The 24356-nt window shown below is 37.1% G+C and overlaps 1 protein-coding gene across 8 annotated transcripts in view; it reads left to right on the top strand.

The window, feature by feature from the left end:
- The window catches only part of HYCC2 (hyccin PI4KA lipid kinase complex subunit 2), a 45311-nt gene extending 22263 nt beyond the window's left edge, over nucleotides 1-23048 (top strand). For 4 of the 8 annotated variants that reach the window (XM_079311496.1, XM_079311495.1, XM_079311498.1 and 1 more), the window contains 9 exons: nucleotides 3250-3429; nucleotides 5106-5186; nucleotides 5814-5929; nucleotides 6668-6763; nucleotides 7633-7749; nucleotides 8429-8516; nucleotides 12367-12526; nucleotides 13691-13858; nucleotides 18642-23048. In XM_079311496.1, the coding sequence (XP_079167622.1) occupies nucleotides 3250-3429; nucleotides 5106-5186; nucleotides 5814-5929; nucleotides 6668-6763; nucleotides 7633-7749; nucleotides 8429-8516; nucleotides 12367-12526; nucleotides 13691-13858; nucleotides 18642-19246 (1611 nt within the window). In that variant the 3' untranslated portion in view covers nucleotides 19247-23048. The remainder of the gene's footprint in view (nucleotides 1-3249; nucleotides 3430-5105; nucleotides 5187-5813; nucleotides 5930-6667; nucleotides 6764-7632; nucleotides 7750-8428; nucleotides 8517-12366; nucleotides 12527-13690; nucleotides 13859-18641) is intronic. The other 4 variants (XM_079311499.1, XM_079311500.1, XM_079311502.1 and 1 more) reach the window with 1 other exon arrangement.
- The last annotated feature ends 1308 nt before the right edge of the window (nucleotides 23049-24356 follow it).

Here is a 24356-nt window from a genome sequence, read left to right as displayed (position 1 = left end):
CACCTTTGCAATGCCAAGCAATCCCAGACCCAGTACTCTTCAAATAATAAATGTTATAGTTATGTTATGTTATAGTGAAGTCTAAAATAAGCACATTTTATTTTGTACAATTGAATTCTTCAAAAAGGCAAGGATCTCCAATATTTGTCATGCGTTTTATGAAACATTTTATTTAACTTCAAGATATGACTCTTAGGATTTGGCAAACTTATAAAATAAGCCCAAGGAAAGCTATTCATCACCTTCCTTAAAACATGACTGGTTTGCATCTCTGTGAGGTATAAAATGAAGAGTGAAAATTAGATCATTGTCACTGCATGTTTAAGCCAATAAAAATGTCATTTGTTTTTTATGCTTACTGCTGCTTGTGCTAATAGGAAAGCTCCTATAATTAAAATTATTTTGTTTGTTAGGAAAGAGAGAGGATTATAAGAGAATTTTACTGTGTTATTTTTTTGCTGACTTCTGTACTACTCAGTTTGCATGGACTTTGGACTGAAAGATCTTTGGAATTAATAAGTATGTTCCAGTTCATGTATACACCCGCTACTGATGACAAAAGCTCCATTTCCTCTGTTTATCCAGTGTCTTCTCAGTATGTGTATTCAGAGAATTACTTGGAAGAGGTTGTCTCTTTGGAAAGCTAGATAACTAGTATGCCAGGGAAACATTTATTCTTTCTCAGGGTGTCAAGTTTTGTGTTTCCAGGTGGGAGAATATCATGCTGTACTTTGATTAAAAAATCCTGGGTGTTTGTGCTTTTGAAAATATTGGTGTTGTAGCATCTTTGTGATGGCAACTTTTTCTTGTGGAAAAGCTTAAAAGTTTCTTACAGTTCTGAGCACACCAGAAGTGCTGTAGTAGTTCCAGGTTTTTACCTAAATGATTGCAGTTGTTAAACATTTTCCACAACAAATATGACAACTACTAGAAAAAAAGAGAATTTGAATGCTTACATCACCACTGACTGGATATTGCTTTTATCTTTCTAGGGAGCATGTCTCCCTAGTCTTTACCTTAAAAGACTAATTTTATGAAATTTTTGTTTGAAAGCAGTTAAATAAACTTAACTGCTCTGGTTGAATGTCATCTCAGTTGAAATAAATTTTTCTTTTCCACTGTTTTTAGTGGGACTTGAATTAGGCTGGCTAATTTCAAATAGAAAACAGCTTTGGGCTGCTGTCATTTCTAATCTAATAGAAGTACTATTTATAGCATTGCCATTGTATGTAACTGTTTTCTGATAATATTTTTAGCTTTTCTTGCACTTGTCATCTTTTTGCAGATATGCTTGTATGTTCTGTTTTCAGAGATTTCTTTTTCTTCTTTCTGTTCTCTTCTTTATCGTATTTTCTTTTAAAGGAAAAGCTACACATTTATTTAGTGATGTCTGAGTTACTTAGTAACCACTCTTTATATTTGAACATCTGAAATGTATACATGTATATAAATATAGATGTGTATAGATAGACAGATTTATCTGACTTGTGAAAATCCATTTGTTCTAAATGACTGGACTTCTCTCATTCTGTACCAACATTATCAATGTCATTGCTCTTCTAGTAGTGTCTCTCTGCTTCTGCTGTAAATGCTGGCTTCTAGCTTAGAGTAAAAGTCTGTCAATCAGAAGCCTTGTTACACAAGGTACTTACACCAGAGCCTTGTTTAAGAAGAGATTTCTCTGGCAGCTGAGTTTTATTTTACGTAAATGTCGTGTCATGGCTTACGTAATCAGTGGTTAAATATGGTGTGCTACATTGACCAGAATGTTGTGTGTTGGAAAGGAAACTGTTTCCTTGGTGATGCTCTCTTAAAAGATAATTCTGTCAAATTTGTGTAATATATCAGTGTAAAATATTGAAGTGTAAGTAGAGGTGTGTGAAATTGTACATTCTTATGTACAATTATGTACATTCTTTATGGCATTGCACATTTCTAAAACATTCAAATTCACTTGCAGAAATGTTGGTTCCACTGCTGTTAGCAAGGGGCTCCTAAGTTTTTTAAGAGGTGGATGGTTCACATTAAACCACAGAAATATATCTTTGTGCAACATAGCAAAAGTGTGACCCTCAATTCCACAGGAAATTTGTGGTACTATGATTATGATGAATAGACAAACTAATGAAAAAATAATGCATCGAACTCCATGAAATATGCTGCTGATGCTCTGGAAGTCCTAAGGTGCATATGCCTGGGAGTGAAAGAGGGGTCATATATGCCTTATCTAATCTATATGTCTGTATGCACGAAGCATGTACTGTTAGAAGAAGGCTTGAGATTGTGGCCTCTGTTTTCTGACTCTGTGTAGCTCTTCTATAGGAATATGGATGCCTTAGGTTAAATGTATGCCTCTGTCTTTTTGGATTGTGAATCCCATAAATATTTTCCTCGTGTCAGATCATCCCATTTGGTACAACACAATATTAGATTGTGGTCACAAACCTTACAAAAATTTGTCTTGGAAATTTCAAATTTTTTTCAATTTTTTCCCCACATCAAGTTTTGATTTTGGTAATAAAAACTTGACTCATCATGGGAAAGAATAAGACTGTTTAGTGTAGTTCTTCCTGCTTTTTTTCCTGTTCCCTAAAAGTTCCATGGATATATCTTGGGTATTAGTTTAGCATTGTAAGCTCTTAAAATGGCAGGCTTACCTCATGCTTTTATCACACTGACATGATATGATGACACATGACATGATGACTTTTTTTCATTCTTACACTGGAACCTGAAGTGCAACTCAAAATGAAAAGATCAGTTTGTGTTGTAATGAGCATGCTCAGTTATTGGTTTTGAGACACAAGAGTGTAGGTAAGAAATTAATTCATTTTTCTGTCAATGGACTTGTCATTAGCAGCTGATCTGTAACCTTTGTACTTTCCTAGACCTTACAACTGCACTAAAGTTTTACGGTGCACATAGTTCAAACCATGTGTCAGTCACACGCCTGAAATTACTATATGTACAGAAAATAACTCTTGTACTGACAAAAAAGAGAGAAAAATCTCCAAGCACACAAGGTAGTGGCTGTAGTGGCCACATGTCCAAATACTGTGTAGGCCTGTCCCTGTGCATCTCCTTGAACAATTGCAGATACCAGTGTGATTCATTCGCTCGCTTGCCATCAGGGAGTGCAAATTTTACTGTCTGCAGTGACTCTATGATATAGCCCTTACATTTGTTGTTTCACTCTCCCTTATTAGAGAAACCCACCAGTAAGTGATTAGCTTTTTTGCCTTTCTGCAGCTCCTGGAGCCTGTTTGCCACCAGCTCTTTGAACTTTATCGGAGTTCTGAGGTTCGGCTCAAGAGATTCACGCTGCAGTTTTTGCCAGAGTTGATCTGGGTTTATCTGCGTCTCACTGCCAGCAGGGATAGGCAGAGCAATGGTTGCATTGAAGCACTGCTGCTTGGCATTTACAACCTGGTAAGTGAGATGAGTGGGGAAAAATAGCTTTTTTGGAAAAAACATTTTCACTGAAAAGGATCATCTTATGGGCTTTCTCAAACTTTTATATACTTCTGTTTGTAAGGAAGTTAGGGAGCCTTCCTTAATGTTGCCAAAAATTACTTCTTATTGATTGTCAGGCTCATATGCTTAATCAGTCTTGATATGTCACTTCCCCTGCCCTTCCACCTACTCTGAACAGGGTAGCTTGAAGGTGAAGCCACTCTGCATGTGAGCACTCAGATACATGCATGTGTGTGCATTTGAGTCAGACAATTGTCTTGAGGGGAACTGTGGTTTTAAGAAAAAGTAAAAGTAACTTATTATTAGATAAATTATTAGATTTGTGGATGTAAAAGTGGTTTTTTACATCCTTCCCCTAGCCTGGAAATATTTACTTTTGTAGTATTATGGAGCTGTTTGATAAATTCAGTAATACTGCCATGAGAGCCATTCTCTAGTGGGAATTTCTGTGGTATAGGACCTTAAACCATACTCTACTGAAGTATCATCCTTCCCTCTAATGCTGTAGTAAACCCCTCCTTTAAATTGTGGTTTGTATTTCTGCACATAAGACACAGAATAGCCAAACTGTGGTTCTTAAAAATAAAATGTATTCAAGTTCTGTGTCTGTAGATCAGCTCTAACAGCTGGAAGATGTAGTTATTTTAGATTTATTCTGGTAGAAAAAAAAACACTGGAAGCTCCTTGGAAATGGATTTTTTATACTGTTTATTGGATTGAAGTACCACGTTTATATTTTCTCCTTTTTTTTCATTAATGCTCTGCTGTTCATTTGAAAGTCATGTTGGTGAGTCATATTTTTTAAAGACAGTAATTTCTCCATTCTCTCCGTATTCAGAAAGAGACCTTAAAATGAACAGTGGCTTCCACTATTTTTTATCTTTAATGAAGCTGATATTTTTCTGCATATATACTGAGAGTGAAGTAATTTTCTGAATACTTAGAAAGTGAAAGGGATAAATTAATCTTTTGTTCTGATAAATTCTGTCAGCCATCCTCCTGTTATAATCCTTGAAGCCTAGTACTGTGCTACCTTGGGCTAAACTTTTACATAAACTGGAATGACTGGAGCTTATTGTTTGAAAATTTGCTGTACAAAGTGCAAAGCCAGGATTTTAGACTCCTTTTTGGTGTAGTCTTATATAATTGCTCCTAGGATATTTTCTTTAAAAACTGCAGGGTTTGTATGCAGGGTTATGTAGTAGCCTAGCAACTACAAAATCGGACCAGTTTGAAAGCCTTTGAAGAAAACATTGTGTGTGTTTCCTCCTGAGAAAATTTTGCAGTCCCCTTGAGTTCACCTTTTCTCTGTTGCGCATTTATTATGAAATATTACCCATTGTCAGCAAGTGACTCATCAGCCCTTCTGTGTCAGTATCTTAAGTCTCACTGATTAAGGAGCCAGTGCTGGTGTTTTTTTAATTCTGCAGAGCAGATTGTGATAGAGGTCTTTTCCCACTTATTAAATATGCATGTTCATATTGTTGATATTTTGCAAATGCACAAAGTCCTTGGGGTGTTAGTAGTCTTACCAGATCAGGACATCTAACTTACTTGTTAAATTCCTTCTAAGGAATTCCAGCTCCTGTCTCCTTACTTCTGTTTGAGTTCTGGTTTTGTTTTCAATGCAGGAAATTGCTGACAAAGATGGAAACAACAAAGTTTTGTCTTTCACCATCCCTTCATTATCTAAACCCTCGATATATCATGAGGTAAGAGAGCTGCTGTGGTAAATTAAAATAGGATCTATTAGAGAAATGGAAACTGGATCCATTTGATGCTATTTTAGATGCATCTTTTTACAGTATGTTGTCATTGTAGTTTGCAGTTAGTGTAATAGAATGCAATAGAATTTGTAAAAAAACAGGAATATAAATGTTAAAAAATCTTTGCTGACTGCCCATTTTTAATAGAGGTTAGTTATGGTGTAGTTGCAACTGTGTTTTTTTGCATCTTATATGCTAGCATAAAAGTAGCCTTCCTTGTAACTCTTCCTTAGGTCAGTTAGAACTTGGAATTGTGTTTTTCTTTCACTACTGTTCCTGGACAAAAGGTCTGTGTGATGAGGACAAACTTACTGTACATGGATATGTAAGAATCAAAATTGAAATTCGCTCTCACCTGCTGAATTACTTTTAAGTGTGTACCCTTTATAATAATGAAACTAGGTAATGTTCTTAGATTTATTGTATTCTGAAGAAATCTTAATTTTTACAGATCACAAGATAAGTGTGTCTTTTGCCTTAGGTAGCTGGAAGTTGTAATGCTTTTAGGGAATTTTTACTTACAACTCAACTTCTTCCTGCTGCTTTCTTCCTTCTCCCACTACCTACTTCTAGCCCTCTACCATTGGATCCATGGCTTTAACTGAAGGAGCATTAAGTCAGCATGATCTTATCAGAGTAGTTTACAGTGATCTTCATCCTCAAAGAGAAACCTTCACAGCACAGAACCGGTAGGTGGATGTACACTTAATATTAAAGGTGCTTCACTAGGAAGACAAGTCCTTAAACAAAAGAATTTTGTGATCAGTCTTTTCTCAGCATTAAGTGCTTGGAATTTAATCTAGAGAGCAGCCTTAGTAGTCTTGAGGTATAATTTTCTTTGTTCCATCCTAGTGTGTTCTTCTGCTAGTTAATTTTGAAGTGTAATTTCTCTGTCATTGTGTCTGCAAAGAATATTTTTGGTTTTATGGTTGTCTATTCAATTTTTCCTGGAAATGTAACAAAATTCAATTTTGGATCAGGAATTGTGACTCCTTTTTTTACTGGAAAAAAGGAATGGAGCTAAGTGGATGGACAGAACCAGGAGTGAGAGAAATTGCCCTGCTGTTTAATGACTGCCAGCTTTACCTAAAGATGGCACTGGGAAAACTGATAAAATAATTTTGAATGCGTTGGAGACATTTCCACTTCTCTAACTATCCAAATATTATGCTATATCTTGTTTTCTTCATAGTTTCTGCATATGCTAATGGCTTTCCAGATTTTCGGGATAATAAATTTAAGTGTTTATAGTGAACCTTTGATAGGCTGTTTCAAGTTAGTGAATTATAATGAAAGAGGATTAAAGGATTTGTGTGTTTACTTCTGACACTTCTTCCTGTGGGATGCTTTTTGAGACTGAATTGTAGATTTCTTGTGTTAAGTTAAATATTAAGAATATAAACAATGCAAGATCTTTCTCTTTTCAGGTTTGAAGTGCTGAGCTTTCTTATGCTGTGCTACAATTCAGCTATTGTCTACATGCCTGCTTCTTCTTACCAGTCACTTTGTACAATGGGTTCCAGGTGAGACACTTGCCTTTGAAGTAGTCTTCAGGGTCATATAGACTTTTAAATATTCATCCAGTAAAGAAAAGTGCTTTCTGATTGGGATGGATAAGTTCTTGGTGTGCTTCCATCATTTTCAGTTGAGTTGTGCCTATGCTAAATTTGCCAAATACATTTCATTTTCCTGCATCTGAAAATTAGATCTGTTCTTTGAGTAGAGAAGCAAGACAACATTTTGTATGCAAGGGATTTCTGTTGTTTTGGAGACAGTGCCACAGTTGCTGTGTATCAGTGGCCATGTGTTGCTTCCATGATGAAGATTAAGATAGTAAATTGATGCAATAAGGATATAATAAATTAACCTGTTTTTAATGTAGGCAGTATATGGGAATGCAGGCCCCATTTTCAAGGGTCAGAAATATTTCTTACAAGGTAGCTGAGAGCAGTTCTCAAACACTATAATATATCTGACTTTAGGTATAAGGTGACTGCATGCTGTCATCATACATTTGATGGGAGGTGACATGCTTCTCTTCTGTACCACTGAAATGTTTCCTTTAAAGAAACTTCCAGTTACTGAATTTTAGGGAGAATCTCCTGGTTAGTACAGAGCATCTTGCCACCTTGTTCTTTAGAAGCTGGTTATGATTTGAGGAGAACAGGTGGAGTTATTGGCTACATGGGAGTAACACTGGACTGTCAGGAAGCCATGTATCAAGGCACTGCTACAAAACTGCTCTAATGATGAGGAATGCAACATAGGAATGTTGCATTTATGTGTATTTATATTTTTAAAATAAATTCAAAAAGAACTAAAATCTCTGTGATATGAAGATATTTGTAGGCTCTGTAGAGTTAATACTTTCTTGTAATGGTGCTGTTTTTAGGCTGTGTGTGAGTGGATTCCCACGGCAGCATGAAAAACGCTGGAAGGAGCACTGTGGTAGAGTGGTGTTAGACCCTGACTTCATGGTGCAGCTGCTCACAGGTGTCTATTATGCCATGTAAGTAGAACAGGGTTTTCTTACTTGAAGAGAAAGGTCTGCTTTTACATGAATTAAAATATAAATGTCACTTGTTTTATAATTGAAAAAAACCAGTTCTAACACAAGTTTGTACTCAATTAGTGTATTTCTCATTACTTGCTTATCAGCCAACAGATAATTTGAAAATATTTTTGTCAGCACTGAATTAGGTGATGAAGGGCCAGCAGTAGATGCTGAAGAGAGTTAGGCTTCTGCTTGCAGCTTTTTTCACCTTGCCACTACCACAGATACCTTCTGTTCACAAGCATAATGAGCTTGGATGCCAAGATAAACTGATGAAATGCAGACCTCTTAAATGTCAGTAGCATCTGAGGTAGCAAGAATATATTTCTGGTACAAATTCAGTTCTACTAAGTAACATTAATGTTTGCATATTGACTCCATTTTTTTAAAGTTTGTCCTGATTATGGCATCAATTTTGCCTTGTTTGGAGGGAACATGGAACAGCTTTCTTGTTACACCAACAATGTAATAAAATATGTTGTACTGTCAGAAGAAGTGAAAGTACAATGGGGTGTACGTACAGTTGATGAATTTTCTTCATAAACTGAGAAGTGCAAAGCTGGATTTGTGCAGAAAAAAGGGCAAGTTTGTATTCATAAGATGTGGAAGATAAATGCCTGTCTTTACTTTTTAGATATAATGGTCAGTGGGAGCTTGGCCAGGAGGTATTGGAGGACATAATTTACAGAGCACAGCTGGAACTCTACTCACAGCCCCTGCTGGTAAGAAACAATCCATTGTAATTTATGGCCTTGGTTAAGAGGAGTATGGATGTATTTCTCAAGTGGACTGGTAATGAAAGCTTTTGTGTCCATTCACTGCACTATCAAATGCAAGTGATTTGTTAACAGCTGGTGTTTGCAACATAGCTATTTATACCATATTTTTTCTGCTGAGTATTAAGTCAGGGTGTTGGGATCTTCTGGGACTTTTTGAAAGCTAGGATTTTGCTAATATATTGCAGTTGGCTCAAAATATCTGTGTTGATTTGACATAAGCTACTGATGAGTGGTTCAAAGAAGCTTAACTGAATAGTTGTATGTTTCAGGGCATTGGTTGCAAAAAGGTGTTTTCTTTGCTTCTAGACCTTCATCAGGGTTGAGAATAAGCTGTGGGTTTTAACTGATGAATAAATAGATAAAGCAACAGCAGGATACAGCTGAAAGTGAAAAGGAGCTCCAATCTCAGAGTCAGTACCAGATTTTGTTTGATAAAAGTCACAACAGATCTTAATCTTTACCTTGTTTGGAGAACAGCAGTAAAATGGAGTAGTTCTGATTGAGGTGGGGATTTTTTCAGTTTTCACTGTATTTGCTGTTCCAATCATGAAAAGAGGGAAGAGAAATGGGCAAAGTGGTGAAACTGGGCTGGATGCACATGGATATGATTGGGAAGGATGAGAAGGTTGAAAGAGAGAAAGGAGAAATTTTTGTAGGAATGTAGGTGTAGGAATGAGAATCAAAAGAGAGGGAAAATTAAGGAGAATAAAGGAAATTAGATTGCTGTTTCAGTTTCTGTATCAGAATTGTGGCTCGAAGCTTTTAGTCCTCCTCTGAACTAACAGCAGTAAAATGTCACTGCTTTTTACATAACTGACAAAGGAGCAGATTGGCAAAAATCTTTTTATGTGGCACTGACATCACTCTTTTCTGAACTAAATTGCATAAAATTATTCTCCAAATGTATTAATATTGGCTGTAAAATTTATCTACAGGCTTTCTGACACTGCTGCATTTAAAATGCCTGCTATCCATTGAATTATTGTAATAGTTGGTTCCTTTTGGAAATGACTCATCACTCCATCAGATTGAAAGTTTCAGATTAAATATTGAACCTGCTGAATTGGGCCATCCTATCAAAGTACTACATTTGAAAGTGTGTGGGAGGATCTGGAACTTGATGATGTGACAATTTTTAGTTTTCATTGTTTATTTTTAATCACTTTGTCCTTAGAGATTATTTCTAATTGTAAGAATCTTCTAGAATGTCTTTATTTTTTTCCAAAGCTCCATTGATTCTCCATCCCATTGTTTGGTGACATCATGACATCACCAATTTTTACCCATCCTAGTTGTCAGGTTTCTCAGTTTCTCCTGCATATGCATGCAGGCCTGTTGGGGGAGGGCTTTTTTTTTTGTTTAGTTTTAATACTATGATCATTGTTTACTTCCTGAATTGTTTTACTAACATTTTTTAAAAGTAGCTTGAAGAAGTTGTCCATTTTAGTAAAAAAATTACCTGCATGTCTTTGCCCTCATGCTATATATTTAAGCAATATGACTTTTTCTAAGATTGGAGCCCTTTGTTCTCCTTGCTTTCTTCAGGATATGTATATAATTTAGCAGCATTGTAAAATTCTGTATTTTAAATCTAAAACTACTGGCACCAAATAAATACCATCTGGGATGCTTCACAGGTTATTTGCTAAATTCAGTTTCTACCTAGGATTTCCTAAGAGAAGCAAATTCTTTGAAGTCTATTTAATATTCAGTCAAATACCCTCATTAGGATTATTTTTAGATACCTGTATTCAAGTATTAGTTTGTGCAATTATGGGAATATCATGAGTCATCATTACAATGACAAACATCATGATCCCTGTGTTTGTTTCTTGGAGAAACATTTTTGACCATTTAGTAGATGTATGCTCTTATTTATATAGGGTTTTAGGTTTTGTTGTCTGTAGGGAAAAAAAACACCTAAGCTTAAAAACTCCCAGATGGAAAATGGGCATCAGAAAGCTGTGAAATAGCTGTAAATGTAGAAGTGGTCTTCTGTCACCCAGAGACTGCAGTGTAAAGGGCAGGAAGTAACACAAGGGAAAGGCCTTTTCTGGTTGAAGTAAAGTATTTCTGTTAACAAACATTGGGTACTGGTCAGGAAACCTGAGGGGTTCTACAGAGCCAAACTGATCACCAAGTGTCAGAATTAGTGGCACCTTGCAGCTGGGGAGCAGACTGATTCCAGTCAGTCTTTTCCTCGGAACAAAGAGCTCTGCATGTTTTTCAGACAGAAATCCCAATCTTCAGAGCAGAGACACACAGGCTTTCCAAGGCCAGTGCACAGGAACCATGCATCAGCAATTCCCTATTTTGACAGCAGCTTTATCCAATGTATTTTATTGATGTGCTTGCTGCTCTTATTGAATGTTCTTTCCTCAGAGCTCCTTTCTGGTAGGCAAGAGTGGATGTCTGGCCTGAAACCAACCTTCCTTTGTCATTGATAGCTCAGACTTGGCTTGCCAAGTCTGAATTGTGCTCTGTGTTTGTTTTCCTGCCTTTCAGTGCTGGATTAGACATCATGAGCAAGTGTTTTTGCATCCTGAAAAATCGTGGTTTTGAGGGTGTTTTTGTCAGACAAGGACTGTGACTCATTCAGACTGGTTGTTTAGATTGTTTCAAAGATCTACTGTTGCATTGATTTTTATCTCCATATGGTTTTCCTCTGTCCCCAGAAGTACAGTTTGTGCTGCTAGATAGGACCAGCTGTTAAAAGGTTCAACAAGCAGAAATGCTCTGTCACGATTCTGATCATGGTGCAGAAGTATTTTGCTAAGAATTTTTAGATTTTTTTTTTTGGTATACTGACAAGGGTAGAGATTCAAAACAGGTAGCAACTCCAGAGAGTAGAAGATTTTGGAAAATCAAGGTTCATTTCATGGGTTGTGGTTTTGGGGGTATTTTGAAGCTTTGAGTAGTACTTAGGGTGCATCAGCTTTGTTACTGTTGAATATTGCACATGCCATAGAGAACCAGTTTGCTTTTCTGGAGCCAGTACACAAGTTCACTTTTGTTGAACAATTAACTAAAGTAAGAAGCCTTATGAAAGTTGGTTTTGTCTTTTTTTAAAAGTAAACTTCTAATCCCAAAGGCATTTTATGGGAAACTTAAAGAAGCAATTAAAACATCAAAGCTAAAAGAAGTTACTTGTTCTCCTCAAACCTGCAAAACATCACTTCTGACTTTATAATAGGTTATTACAATAAAAAAGTAGGTTTAATAAAGATGAGTGTATTTTAATAACTTGATGCTCATTGCTTTGGTTGCAAATATTTTTTTTCCTAAATAAATCTTGCAAGTACCTGCAGCCTAATCCCCTTGGTTAGCTTCTGTTGGGGTTGTTTTTAGGGAGGGGTGGAGAGTGGTATGGGGAAAGGTGTGGTGGAAATCAGCCCCCTCCCCCTGTGCAAAAGGCCACTGGCTGTTTGCATTGGCTTGGCTGTAGCTTAGTTTTATTGATGTTCCTGTCATAAAACATAAATGGTATTTGCCTTGTCATATTGCAGTCTCTTTTGGATGGAGACCTTCCTGTGTGTGTTGTTAACGTCTGTCATTACAGATGGCAAAGACAGAACAAAATTAATTACCTCAGAAATAAGGAGAAAATTAACTCTGGTTTTCAGAATAGGTTTGTGATGGGCTTTTGAATCCTGGGCATGGAGTCCTCCATCTTGAGAGGAATCTGGCATAATTACCAATTCTTGCTTGATCTCCTTTCTGTATCTAGCAAGAGCTCCAATATTACCATTAGTGTAATCAAGGATAGTAGTACAGCATCTTACTTTTGTCTTAGGTTGCAAATGCCATGAAGAATTCACTGCCTTTTGATGCTCCTGATGCATCACAAGAAGGCCAGAAGGTACTGAAAGTAGAGGTAACTCCAACAGTTCCAAGAATTTCTCGGAGTGCAATTACAACAGCTTCTATCCGTCGTCATCGCTGGAGGAGAGAAGGTGAGCTTCCTCTGCCAGGAGCACATATTGCAATGTACTGTAATCATCATCATCACTGTAAGCTGGCTTCTGACTTTAAATGTTTATAGAACATTGGGGGGGCTTCTTGTTTGTTTTTGAAAGTGATACTCCATAATGGTATATAATATTATACATCTTCAGAGCACTGCATGAACATTTTGGGTGTTTGTTTTGGTTTTGATTATGTGATAAACTGTGAAGTAGATGAGGAAATGGAGAAACTAAAAAATGTTTAATAAGACTTCTTTTTTCTCCATGTATCACAGTATGAAATTAGTAGGAGTAAAGTGTGGCTTAGAATTAGAGTGTTTTATTTAATCTGCACTAAAAATCAACTGCCTCCCATTGTAAATAGCTCAGGAAATGAATGCTAACATCTAGACTTTAATAGGATTCAAGCTGCCTGAAGCTACAGATGGCAGTTGGAGAGAGTAAAACTGAGCATCATACCTACCATCATATGACCCAGTTTATTAGGAGCTATTAAATAGGTTGGGATAGTTTATTTAGAAGTAGTCTTTCCTCAGTGAGTACTTACATCGTATGGAAGTGTGCTTGGCTGTATGAAGAACCCTTTTCCTTGATGTGATGACATCCTCAGGGTAGGTCTAGCAAAAAACTTGCTTTGAAATCACTTTGTCTACTTTAAAAGCTTTGTTACTTCATTTATAAAACATTAGTTTAAAAAAACTGCAAAAGTCAGTGAAGGTAAAAAGGAGACTAACATAAGAATCAACTGAGAGTAAAAGGTCTGAAAACAGGAATTACATATTTTCCTGTGGTACATTTCTTTCCCCTTTTATTTTTTATTCTTCTTGGTCACGTGCAAAAAGATTTGCTGACCTCTGGTCTTGAGCTGAATCAGGATGTTCAGGACAACAAGTAGCTGTCTCCTGTTTTCAGGACTCTGCATCGTGTTTGTCTTCACTGTAGTTATATTCAGCCATTATATTCATTTGCTGGTCTCTGGTCTACAGTACAGCCCACCTGTCCCTTTCTGTGGGTGTTCTACCACTTCTAACTAAGCATGGGTAGTGTTCTGTGTTTGTTCCATGTCCGTCTAAACTTTCTATTTTCCCTGCCTGGGTTGGAATGCCAAGCAAGGAATAGAAAAGCACTAAAATGTTATATGTTGAATCCCAGATGGCTTTGACTTCTCAATCGAGGCTGACTCAAGCATTCCTGGCTCACCGATCCAACACGGCTGCACAGACCTAGGGATCAAACGTGAGCAAGAGGGGGAGGTGCTGGTGCGCAGGACCCCTGAGCATGGCTTCCCGGAGCCCACCCTGGCAGCAGCCACACCAGAGGGTAGGACAGACATGAGGAGGCAGAAGTCAGTGAGGCAGTTGCTGGAGGAGGATCCTGGCTCTTTATCCCCAAGCAGAACTTCTTTCCATTCTAGTGTGTGTTTCCGCTATCCCAGGGTGTATTAGCTTTCTTTGCAATACACACATCCCCTATATACCTAACATCAGGTCAGAACTACCTTTTGTTATCGTGTGGGCTGGCCTGGGGCTTGCATCTGTGTGGTGAAACACTGCTTGGCATGGCACAAAAAACAAAAAAAACCAAAAAACAAAAAGACAGGGGTAATATCCAAGAGCTTTGGGATTGCTTGGAATCTTTCTATTACTGAGCATGTTTAATCTGATATTAAGAAGAAAAAATATGCACCAGATGAACATGAATCTAGCACTGAGAAATAGACAGTACAGAGTATAAATAGATTTGATTCCATCTTAGTTAAAATAGTGTCTTGTTAGTCTGCAGTTCTTAAATTTTCAAGAATGAAGTTTCCTGTTGCAATTAGAAGTCAAGCCTATCTAAGACAAGTATACAATTACTGATATTTTATTTGGCAGTCATTCTTTATTGAAAATTCATATATGTACAACTCATTTAGAGCTGGCTGCTCTACAAGCACCAAAAAGGTGCTCGTATTTTCAGGATGAAATGAGTTTGTCATGTTTCTAAAAACTTTATAAACAGTTACTGCTTTCTTTCTCAGTTGTGCTGTCCACCCAAAGGCTGTAGGGCTTCAGAGGTCTGCTTGGCAGCCAAGAATAGCAGAGAGAGTAGGTGGTAAAATTTTATTTTACTTAAGTTCATCTACTTTTGAGTAAGATGATTTCCTTGATGAGAGGCACAGTTTCAGGTACTGAACTTGAATCATGATTTCTCCTCAGAGATGGGAATTAATTTCTTACAGATTTAGCTCAACATATTTTAAAGTGATTTCCTATCTTAAACTTCTCTATGTTCTCTATGTGAACATTCCTTTGGTGTTTCCAGCCTCTATAAGGACATTAGTTGATCATAAATGAGATTTATTTGCACATTCAGATATGAGCTACATTTGTTCTTCAGATTTGTTCTTCAGGAAACAATAATCTGGAGAATTTGGAGACTTAAATGTTGTGTTACCACTGAAGTGTTACACTTAAAGTTGCTATCAAACAATAAGATCTCATGCTTTTGTAGAAGAGAGTGGCATAAAAATATTTAGTGCAGGTTTCTAATCTACTTGGTGCATTGTGAATTTGAGCATGCTCAGTAAATGATCCTGTCTTCTCTTAAATTCACTTTTCACTTGATCTTACTCCGTTTTATAACTCTTTGCATGTGCATGACCTGAAGGATATAGAGAAGTCCTGAGCTGCAGAGAACCTTCTGGGACAGACAGGAACTAGGAAGAGAAGTTGATAAAGATGATGCATTTTAGTCTTTTTTGAAGCCATTGATATAATTTGGCATATTCTTGAATAAGGCATCATTCCACTTTCTCTGCTTCAATACAAATGGACTGAATACCATTTACTTCTGTAACGTTAGCAATGTGTAATTGCATTCTTGATCAAACTGAGTTCTCCTGCTGATAGCATCTGGGAGAAAGCCAAGGAAAGGAGTTTGGCTTGATTATCAACATAAAATTGTGGGTGTATATCCAGGGGTCTGTTCATTTTCTGATGCTGATTTCACGGAAAGCTTCAGCCAGAAAATTCCCTCTCTTAAATACCAGTTTGATGTCAAACAGCACAAGGAGAGACTGTTCACTTCTAGTGATTTTTCAATCTTCAGGTGTAGGAAGGATAAACATGCTAAAAGTAATTTTAAAAAGGTGTATAAAACCCCTTTCTTCAGACCAGTGTTTTGACCCTTTAAGTAGAAAAAGACAAGACTCCAGGAATGACTCAGTAATGCAGTACAAGGTATTCTGCTTCTGGGTGGTTGCAGCTGCGGTTACGTGCACTATTTTGGGTCAGTGCAGAACACTGAGTCTGTATCTAAAGTCCTAGTTGTATATATGCACAAATAGCAAGTTATTTGAGGACAGATTTATCCTGATAAGGAACAGTGAGAGTCCTGAATACACACTGTAGTGCAATGGATATGATTTCTGTTGGGTTGCACTGTCTCTCTTTTGGCCTTAAAAGAAAGAATATTTGGAAGGGAGTAGATTTTTAGTTTTTGCTTCTTTTTGAAATTGTCTTATTGGTCTATTGGAACATAACCAAACATAAAAACATATTGGAACATAACCAAAGCAAAAACAAACAAAAGAGAGAAAGAGAAAACTTTGTTGTTATGTCATCCTGTTTTCCTTCTCAGAGTGTGTAAGAATTCAGACATTTTTTTATTATTTCTGAGGGCACTTTTTAGAGGAAAAATAAGATGTATTAGGAAAACAACATGTTTGCTGAATTGCTTTAATCCCATTGGGAACCTCTGTGGGTATGTGGGTCTGACTAGGCAGAAACTCTCTTGCATGTTATCTTCTCTATCTTCTTCATTTTTGAGCACTGCTGAGCAGCTTGGGCTTCTGTATAGTTGCAGCATCCAAAAGCTTGCAACAACCCCTCTCAGGCTTATCTTAAAATCCTGTGCCTAAAATGCCACTTTTTCAGTATAACTAGTCTGCTTCACTGTCCCTCAGTAGTATATCTGTTTTAGCATCCTATTACTCTGCAGAGTTTTAACATAAACTTTGAAAACTACTGATGTTCCTGTAATAATAAAAACCTTAGCAGTGTTGTCTGGAGATACCTTCTTACAAGTTCCACATCTTTCTATTGAATAAGAAGGGCTTGAGAGGGGACTTCAGCTGCTTCTCTTGCTGCTTGTAACTGAACATGCTTTCATCCAGCTTTGCATGGTTATATAAAGAAACCTAAATGTTGGTTAATTGAAAAAGTGGTCTTGCTTTTGGTATGTTCCAATAATGTCTGATTTTTATCAGTACCTTTGTGTGTGGGAAGGCTGGAGGGGGGAATGTCGATGTGGCTTGTGGATAAAATATGTCACTGTCTAGTGGAAGAAAAGACAAGTGTGTGTCAAGGAGAAGAGGAAGACCTAGTTTGACCAGACAGGGTGGTCAGGAAGTGGGGAAAGTACATGCATTTTAAATGTGGTTGTAGGAAGTTAGAGCAAGTAATGCAGCCTTCATTTTAATAATTGCTTTGGGAACCTAAGGATATTCTTTTTCTAAGGCAAAAGGCTTAACCAAGGAAGGAAGACTGCAGTAACATGAACTAAATTATTTTTCTGTATCTGGGAGGCTAATGAGTCAAATAGAACTATGAAAAATTGCAGAATGGTAATTCCAAGGCAAAGTTTCCTGAGAAGAAGTAGTAAATGTAGAGCAGTGTAATGAAGCCTCCATATAAAGTTTTGGTTTTGCATTGCACCTCAGAAATGTGAAATTGGATCAGGCCATATTTCTGATACACAGAGGTGGCAACAACGCCAAAAGCTTTTTGTCTGTTCTGTTTACCATGATGTAAAATGTTCCTTAGCTAACACTCAGCATGAGAGGGTGAGCTTCCACTCAAATGCTAGACTCTCTCAGATACTTGCCACCATGTTTCTCGCATTCCACAAAAAAGATTTAAACATGTTTGCTTGGTGGCAAGCTGGGTTGAACAATCTTAACAGTAGAGCACCACAGCAGCTTTAGCTGGGTCTGTATTTCTACCAAATAATCAGATTCTATAGCTTTTACAAAGAAAAGCAAAATTCTTACAGCTTGAGTGACTCCTTTTTTGCTAGCGTGGTGAAAATTTATGCCTTTTTCCCATTGAAATGAGATACATGGAACAAAAACTGTAGCTCCATTTTCAGTTTTGAAATTTGAATGCTGCTCAGTTTTCTGCTAAAACAAAAACAACTTCTGAGAACTTGGAGCTTAGAAAAAGACTGGAATAAGGTTCAAAGAAAAAAATATTTGTGTGCAGCCCTAATCATAAGGATAAAAATAAGGATTTAAGAAATAATATTATAATGCTTTTATTTTCCCTCTGAGATTCCAGTCAAAAGCACAGTGCTTTTTCTATAACATAAAATGTTTCAGATTTAATTTCTCTTAATGCAGGAGTTGCCTTTTTTTCCCTCTGAAAAATTCAGATGTTGAGATAAAAGTAAATATGGTAGAAGCACCTGGATGGGATTGCTATAAATTCAGGGAGGGTTGAGTTTTGGGGAAGGGAGAAATAAGAATTAGGTTATTCTCCAATAGAAAGTATGGTCAAAGTGCCAGCTACACACAAGAGAAGCCTTCTGCCTCTGTTGGAACATTGATTGCTAGGCTAGGAAGAAGTCTAATTCTGAAGCTTACTGAGCACTTACCAGAATTTACTCTGACTGGAAGAGATCCTTAAATCTTGCCTCAAAATAGGATAAAAAAAGTCTGAAAGGGTGGTGGGTTTGTTTTGGTTTTTTTTTAATGGCATGTAGTAGGAGAATGGGTAGCAATGCTTGTAGACCGAGCTAAAACAAATTAACCAAATGGGCCCTAATTCCTGCTTATAGATGAAGTTTGGAACCAATATTCTGACTGATAAAAGTAATTATAGATGAAAGGCCAATCAAGCTCAGGGAGCACTTTCTGTTAGACTCTGTTATCCTGCTAAATATGGCAGGAAATTTGGCTGAGAATCAAAAAAAAAAAAAATTAAACAGGTGGAATCAAAGTGGATTAGCAAATGAGGTTTGTTTTGATCTTCTGTGCACATCTTTGTCTTCAGGTGACTTGAATGCATTCTGTGTTTTCTGATTGGTTTGGGGGTTTTTTGGTCGCTTCTTTTTTTCTTAATAGATACTGAAGATGTAAATGGAAGAGAAGAGTCTGTGAACCTTAATGATGCAGATGAAGGATTTTCATCGGGAGCTTCCCTCAGCAGCCAGCCAGCTGGGACCAAACCTCTATCCTCTGTATCCCAGAAGGGCAGCTTAAGGAAAACAGCAAGTGGGCGTTCCCCGAAGGAGAAAGAAACCTCTTCTGCAGCAAAATCCAGTGAGAGCCCTCGAGATTCAGTAGCTCGAAAGCAGTACACGCACCAATCCTCTGACCTGGATGGAGATGTGATTGAGATGACACCTACTAAGAAACACCTCAGCCTGCCTGCTGGGCAGGTGGTGCCAAAAGCCAACAGTTTGGGCCTGATCAGGACCGCCAGTGCTTCCTCCAGTAAATCATTTGACTATGTCAATGGCAGTCAGGCAGGCTCCAGTGTTGGAGCTGGTACAGAGGGTTTTACCAGTCTGGCAGCTGGCAACACCAATCGGTTTTCAACTATCAGCCTACAGGAGGACCGGCTAGGCCAAGCTGGGGAAGGTAAAGATCTCCTTTCCCCAGGAGCTCCCCTAACCAAGCAGTCTCGATCTCCAAGTTTCAATATGCAGCTCATATCCCAGGTGTAACTTTGACTCCCTTCCTTAGTAGTCCCTCTTCCCCCTTAATCCCTGGCAAGTTCATCTTTAGGCAAAACATGAACCATCATCCCATAGTGTGAAAATACTGACTGTTGTGATCTCGTTTGATTTGGTTTAGCTATCATACTGTATTACTGAAACAGCAATAATTCTTCCCTCACCTTTATCCTCCTTCTCCCTTGTAAACATGGTTGTGAAGCAGTATATTATGTACTGTATGCCTTTTTCCATGCCTTCCTTTCTCCTTGGGTGATGTGCAATCCATCGTAGGCTGATCAGTCCCATTTCAACACTGTGAGACTGGAGACACCGGCAGAAATGGTGAATGTGATCCCTATGAGATGATGCTTTGGCTTTGTTAAGAAATAGAAACGGGTTTGTTTTCTTGGTCTACAGTACTGCAAAGACTACTGGATCCTGACTTGTCTTTCTCAGAACCAGGAGTGCCTCAGAGATTCTAGTGTGACTTTGGACCTCTCTGAGTCTGTGCAATCAATTCTGGGGAGGGGATTGTCATTGCTGCTCCTGGCTGCCTACAGCACTTTTTTTCATTAAAATGAGGGTAGTTTTTTCTTGACTGCTCCCAGTCTCTCATCCCAGAAGCTTTTGATGTTCAGCAAGTGAGACATGCATATTAAGAAACTGTTTTCCCTCAGAGAGAGGATTCTAGGTTGGTAATGTAGGTTACAATGCACTTCTGATGGCGTTGTAGCCGTTTGTAATGTTACATGTCTTCCCCTCCAGGACACAGGGTCATTCTGCATTTAGACTAAAAGTTAGACACCACCATGCTGTTAAATCAATTTGGTTTGTAAGTGGGAAGGGAACACTACTTCCCCAGGAAATAATGACCAGCTCTGCTTCATTTTTGTTGTTGCTGTTGTTGAGAGGTGCTGATCACCGAATTGAAAGGTGTATTCGGGTAAAGAGTATTTCTCAGGCTGCTGTCTTTTGTGTCATGGCTGTTGGGATACCCCCACCCCTTTCAGCTGCTTTCTCAATGTCCCTGAATGCAATGATGGAGTCATTTGAGGAATCCTGCAGTCCAGACAGGCCATACTGTCAAGGTGCTGTCTCAGGGATAGAGACAATAGTTTGCCAGAAACACTGAAGCTTCAATGTGAAATGCTTTTCTAGCAATGCCGTTTGTGCAAAGGGGTACCGACAGTCCTTTTTTTTCCCCCAGAAGGATCACACTTCATTGCCTTGGTATATATAATCTTTTGAGGTTTTTTAACCCTTATTTTCATTAATTCTCCCTTCTCTAGCAAATGCAGAACTTGTGCCATTGAGCCAAGACTCGAATGTATATGACTGGTGTGTGGGCACTGGCTGGTACTTATATTAGATGATACTGCTTGGAAGCACATTTCTGGTTACACTGGAGAATGTTTGGCATTCTCTCTCCATCCCTGTATCTCTTTTTGGATTAATGGAAAAGGGGAAAGTTCATCCTTTCTGCTTAAGTCCTGTACAATATCCTGGAAGTTTACGAACTGTAAACCTGCAGGAAAGAGTTACTCTTTTTATGTGGGCACTTTGGTTTCACTGTCACTGTGAAGGATAAATGTAAGCAGTTACAAACAACAGGCTCTCTTTGAATGATACTCTTTAAGATCTTCAGAACAATGAATGACACAGTGTGATATTGCTGATAGTTGAATTTGGTGGGGATTTTGGTTTTTTTAAGCTTTATTTAAAATAGATTTTTTTTTTTTTCAAATTTACATTAAAAGTCATTAAAATATTTGAAGGTTTTTTGTGGTTTGATGAGTCACTTTGGTAGCCTAGTTGTCATATCATACATTCATAAAGTGAATTCAATGGCATCTTATGTAGAAATTCAGGTAAAGAATAAATAGGCTTATCAGGAGGAAAACCTGACAATTTCTAAATGGAAGCTAAATTTTAAGGACCACCAGTCATGCACAGATGGAACTAAGGCAAAGCTGAGATGAAGCTACAAGTCTTATATTTCTGTAGAAATGTCAAAAGATGTATATGGTTAAGCTCTTCATTATGAAATAAAATTTTCCTAGTGGAGACAAATGGTAAGTCATGACTGGAAGTACCAAGTTTATGCTTTGTAGACTATCACAAAGGAAATTTGCTTAAGTATTTGGGAAAGAAAAGGTCAGGAGTGTCAGCTGATTTTCTAAGAAATACTTAATTTTAGTATTTTAAAAAGTAAAGTTGTTCATTAGCAAGGTTATCTACTTTCTATATTTGTCATGACATGCGTTTTAGGACACTTTAATTGATATCCAGTCAAATTTTACAACCTTTTTTAAATGCTGTTTTTTTGTGTGGAGTCCCACACTGTGAAAACTATTTCAGCAAAGTGAAACAGCTTTACTGGCTTCAGGTTGGGAAGTCAGATGTACCTGTGTAAATTCAAATTGGCAAAAACCCCAGTCAAATTACCTTTTAAAATACTTTTACATGTCTCATTTTGATCATGTGCCTTTTGTTATGTTTCTTTCATTCATTGCATTTTGTTTTGTTCTTGTGTATCTATACCTACTCCATATCAGTCTTTTTAAAAAGAGTTCAAATTTATCCCTGTAAAAAAAAGTTATTTTCTTTGTTCTGAATGTTGTACATCTGTGACTTCTCACAAATTGCCCTTTTAATGCAGTGTTTTAGTTATGGGAGCTTGTTTTGTTGTTTTTCAGCCAAGTACTGTTGAAGATTTACCTTACAAATCAGGTCATCACAAGTACCTACAAACCAGCTGTAGTACCAGACTCTGCAGTGCTGTGCATCGTGTTTATCATTAATGCTTCTAGACGTGTCTCAGACTATGCTAAGGTGTGTCAAGATCATAGCAAATCTTTATACACTGTGTTCAGTACATTCCAAAGTGCTGTGGCAGAAATAAAATTACAAGTGTCTGGGATATGGGTGGAGGAATAATCTGCTGGGTTTCTGATTACGTATGCTAAATACTAAACAAAGTACAAAACATACTTAAATTTTTTGACACCTGTGACAAATGTTTAGACTTAAATCAAACCTCCTTATCCTAAATTCACTCTGCTGTCTTCTTTTAGAACATTTGGTACTCGAGGCACTAGATTTAGATTTCTGCACTGTTTGAGTGCAAGTGCAGCATTATAAAAGGACAAAAAGCAGAACACTATGATTTTTTCCCTCCATATATGTGCATTCATGCACATACTTGCAATTCTGAGGTGAGGAAGGGTAGATTCAATATTCTGATGTATGCATATACTTCAGTAGGGAAAAATGAAATGCTCCTTGATGCACATTACAATACGCTGCCATTGTACAACTCATTTGTTTGGACTTTGTAATTTTAAGAAATTACAGAATGTTGGGAGTATGAACTCTAGCTTGATTATCCTTTTCAGGGATTTATTGTGAGCAGCTTTTTGGCTGAAAGGTGTTTAAAAGGTGAACTATATTTTCATTCTGCAGAGAGCAAAGGGATGAAGTAAAAATACCTATTAAATTATTGTTGCAAGATGCCCCTTTAAATTGCTGTATAACTCCTTTAATTTTCATTTGGAAAATTTCATAAAATTGATACTTCCGTATCACTGTCCAGTTAAAGTGCAGATTTATTTGAACACCCTTTCTGATGTGAATTTGAAGTTTTTTAATGGTATACTTCATTCTGTAATGCTGAACATCATGTTGCAGCCAATAAGCATTAGATCTAGTATTTGTAGTTTGCAAGTGTGTTGGTCTCAAATGCATTTCCAACATACTCCTGCTAGCTTTAACGTAATTAAAGTCATCAAAATAGTGAGAAAAACAAACAAAACAGATGTTTTCTGACAAAATATTTATTTGCACTACTTATGAATACTGGAGTTTACTGGGACAGGGTTTTTTCTCACCATGTGAGGTTTACTTGTGTGTGAGTAGGTACATACATTTGTCACGTGTTGACAATCAATTGCCTCAACTGTGTGTATACTGTATGTAAATAGGAAAGTATTTTTCAAGATTAAGGGGGAACCTGCATCTTTGTGGTGGTAAAGCTACTCTGCAGTAAGGTGACCCCAACTCTGCTTTTTGTCTTCAGATATTACGTGGTTTATTTTACTTCTTTAATGAAGTTTATTAGTGTTCTTGGAAAATTGTAGCTCCAGGGAAATTTTCCTCAATATTTAATGTATAACATGTTCAGAGAATTATATTTTGAAAAATTAATTTTGGAAGAGATAATTCTATGCTATGGCTCTATTTTAACCTAAGAGTTTGAACTTGTCCTATTTTATCATGAAACAATGGCTATCTCCTTTAAGTGTTCAGCGTTTTAACTTTGGTCACAAACCAGACATTAATTTGAAGACTAAGAGAGAATCAATAATAACCTTCTAACTAAAATCATAAAAATCAAGCTGTACAGTATAGGTACTATGCTCATAATCCTAGAGGACATGTGGAAAATATAATGGAATAAGTTTGAATGAAATGTATGTACTGCACACAAAACAAAAATACTTTTATGTTAGTAGGTCTAATAATCTCGTCCTTAAATTCTCTCATTGCCAAATATATTGCTACCTTGGCATGTTTAATATAACATTAAAGCCATTAGCTAGGTGTCACTTGTAACAAGCATTTATATTATAGGAATAGTTTCAGAACAGTAAATGTGCCTCTTTTATTTCAGTTTTTTGTTTAAGACAATTGCAGGATTAACATTGCAAAATATTACTCCTTTTCAAGTATGCTAAGCAAGCAAGCCACATCCTCTGTACTTGCATCACATTCTTGATTCATATAATTTTTCAATATTTTATATTTTCTTGTTTTAAATGCTTTTTGTTTCTAGCATAGGGGCCTTAATCTCTGTTCTTTTTTTTTTTTTTCCTCACTGGCACTTGGATAAACTTTGCTGTTTAAAGCTTTTCTCTAGGTGATCAGGGTAGTAAATCATGACATAGGTATTGTGTTAGTGAATACATGTATCAGTCTATCAAAATTTCTGTCATGACCAGCTGAAGAGACAAAATACTTGCCTGCCTCTTCCATAGTGGTGGAAGATGATGGTGAACTGTAAGCAACTTGGTTTGTTCCTGAAAACAATAAGTAGATTTTGCAAGACTGATACTTACGAAGT

Source organism: Erithacus rubecula (assembly GCF_903797595.1).
Source record: "Erithacus rubecula genome assembly, chromosome: 8".
NCBI lineage: Eukaryota > Metazoa > Chordata > Aves > Passeriformes > Muscicapidae > Erithacus > Erithacus rubecula.
Note: the sequence above shows the minus strand (reverse complement) of the source record. Positions and strands in the feature narration are given on the sequence as shown.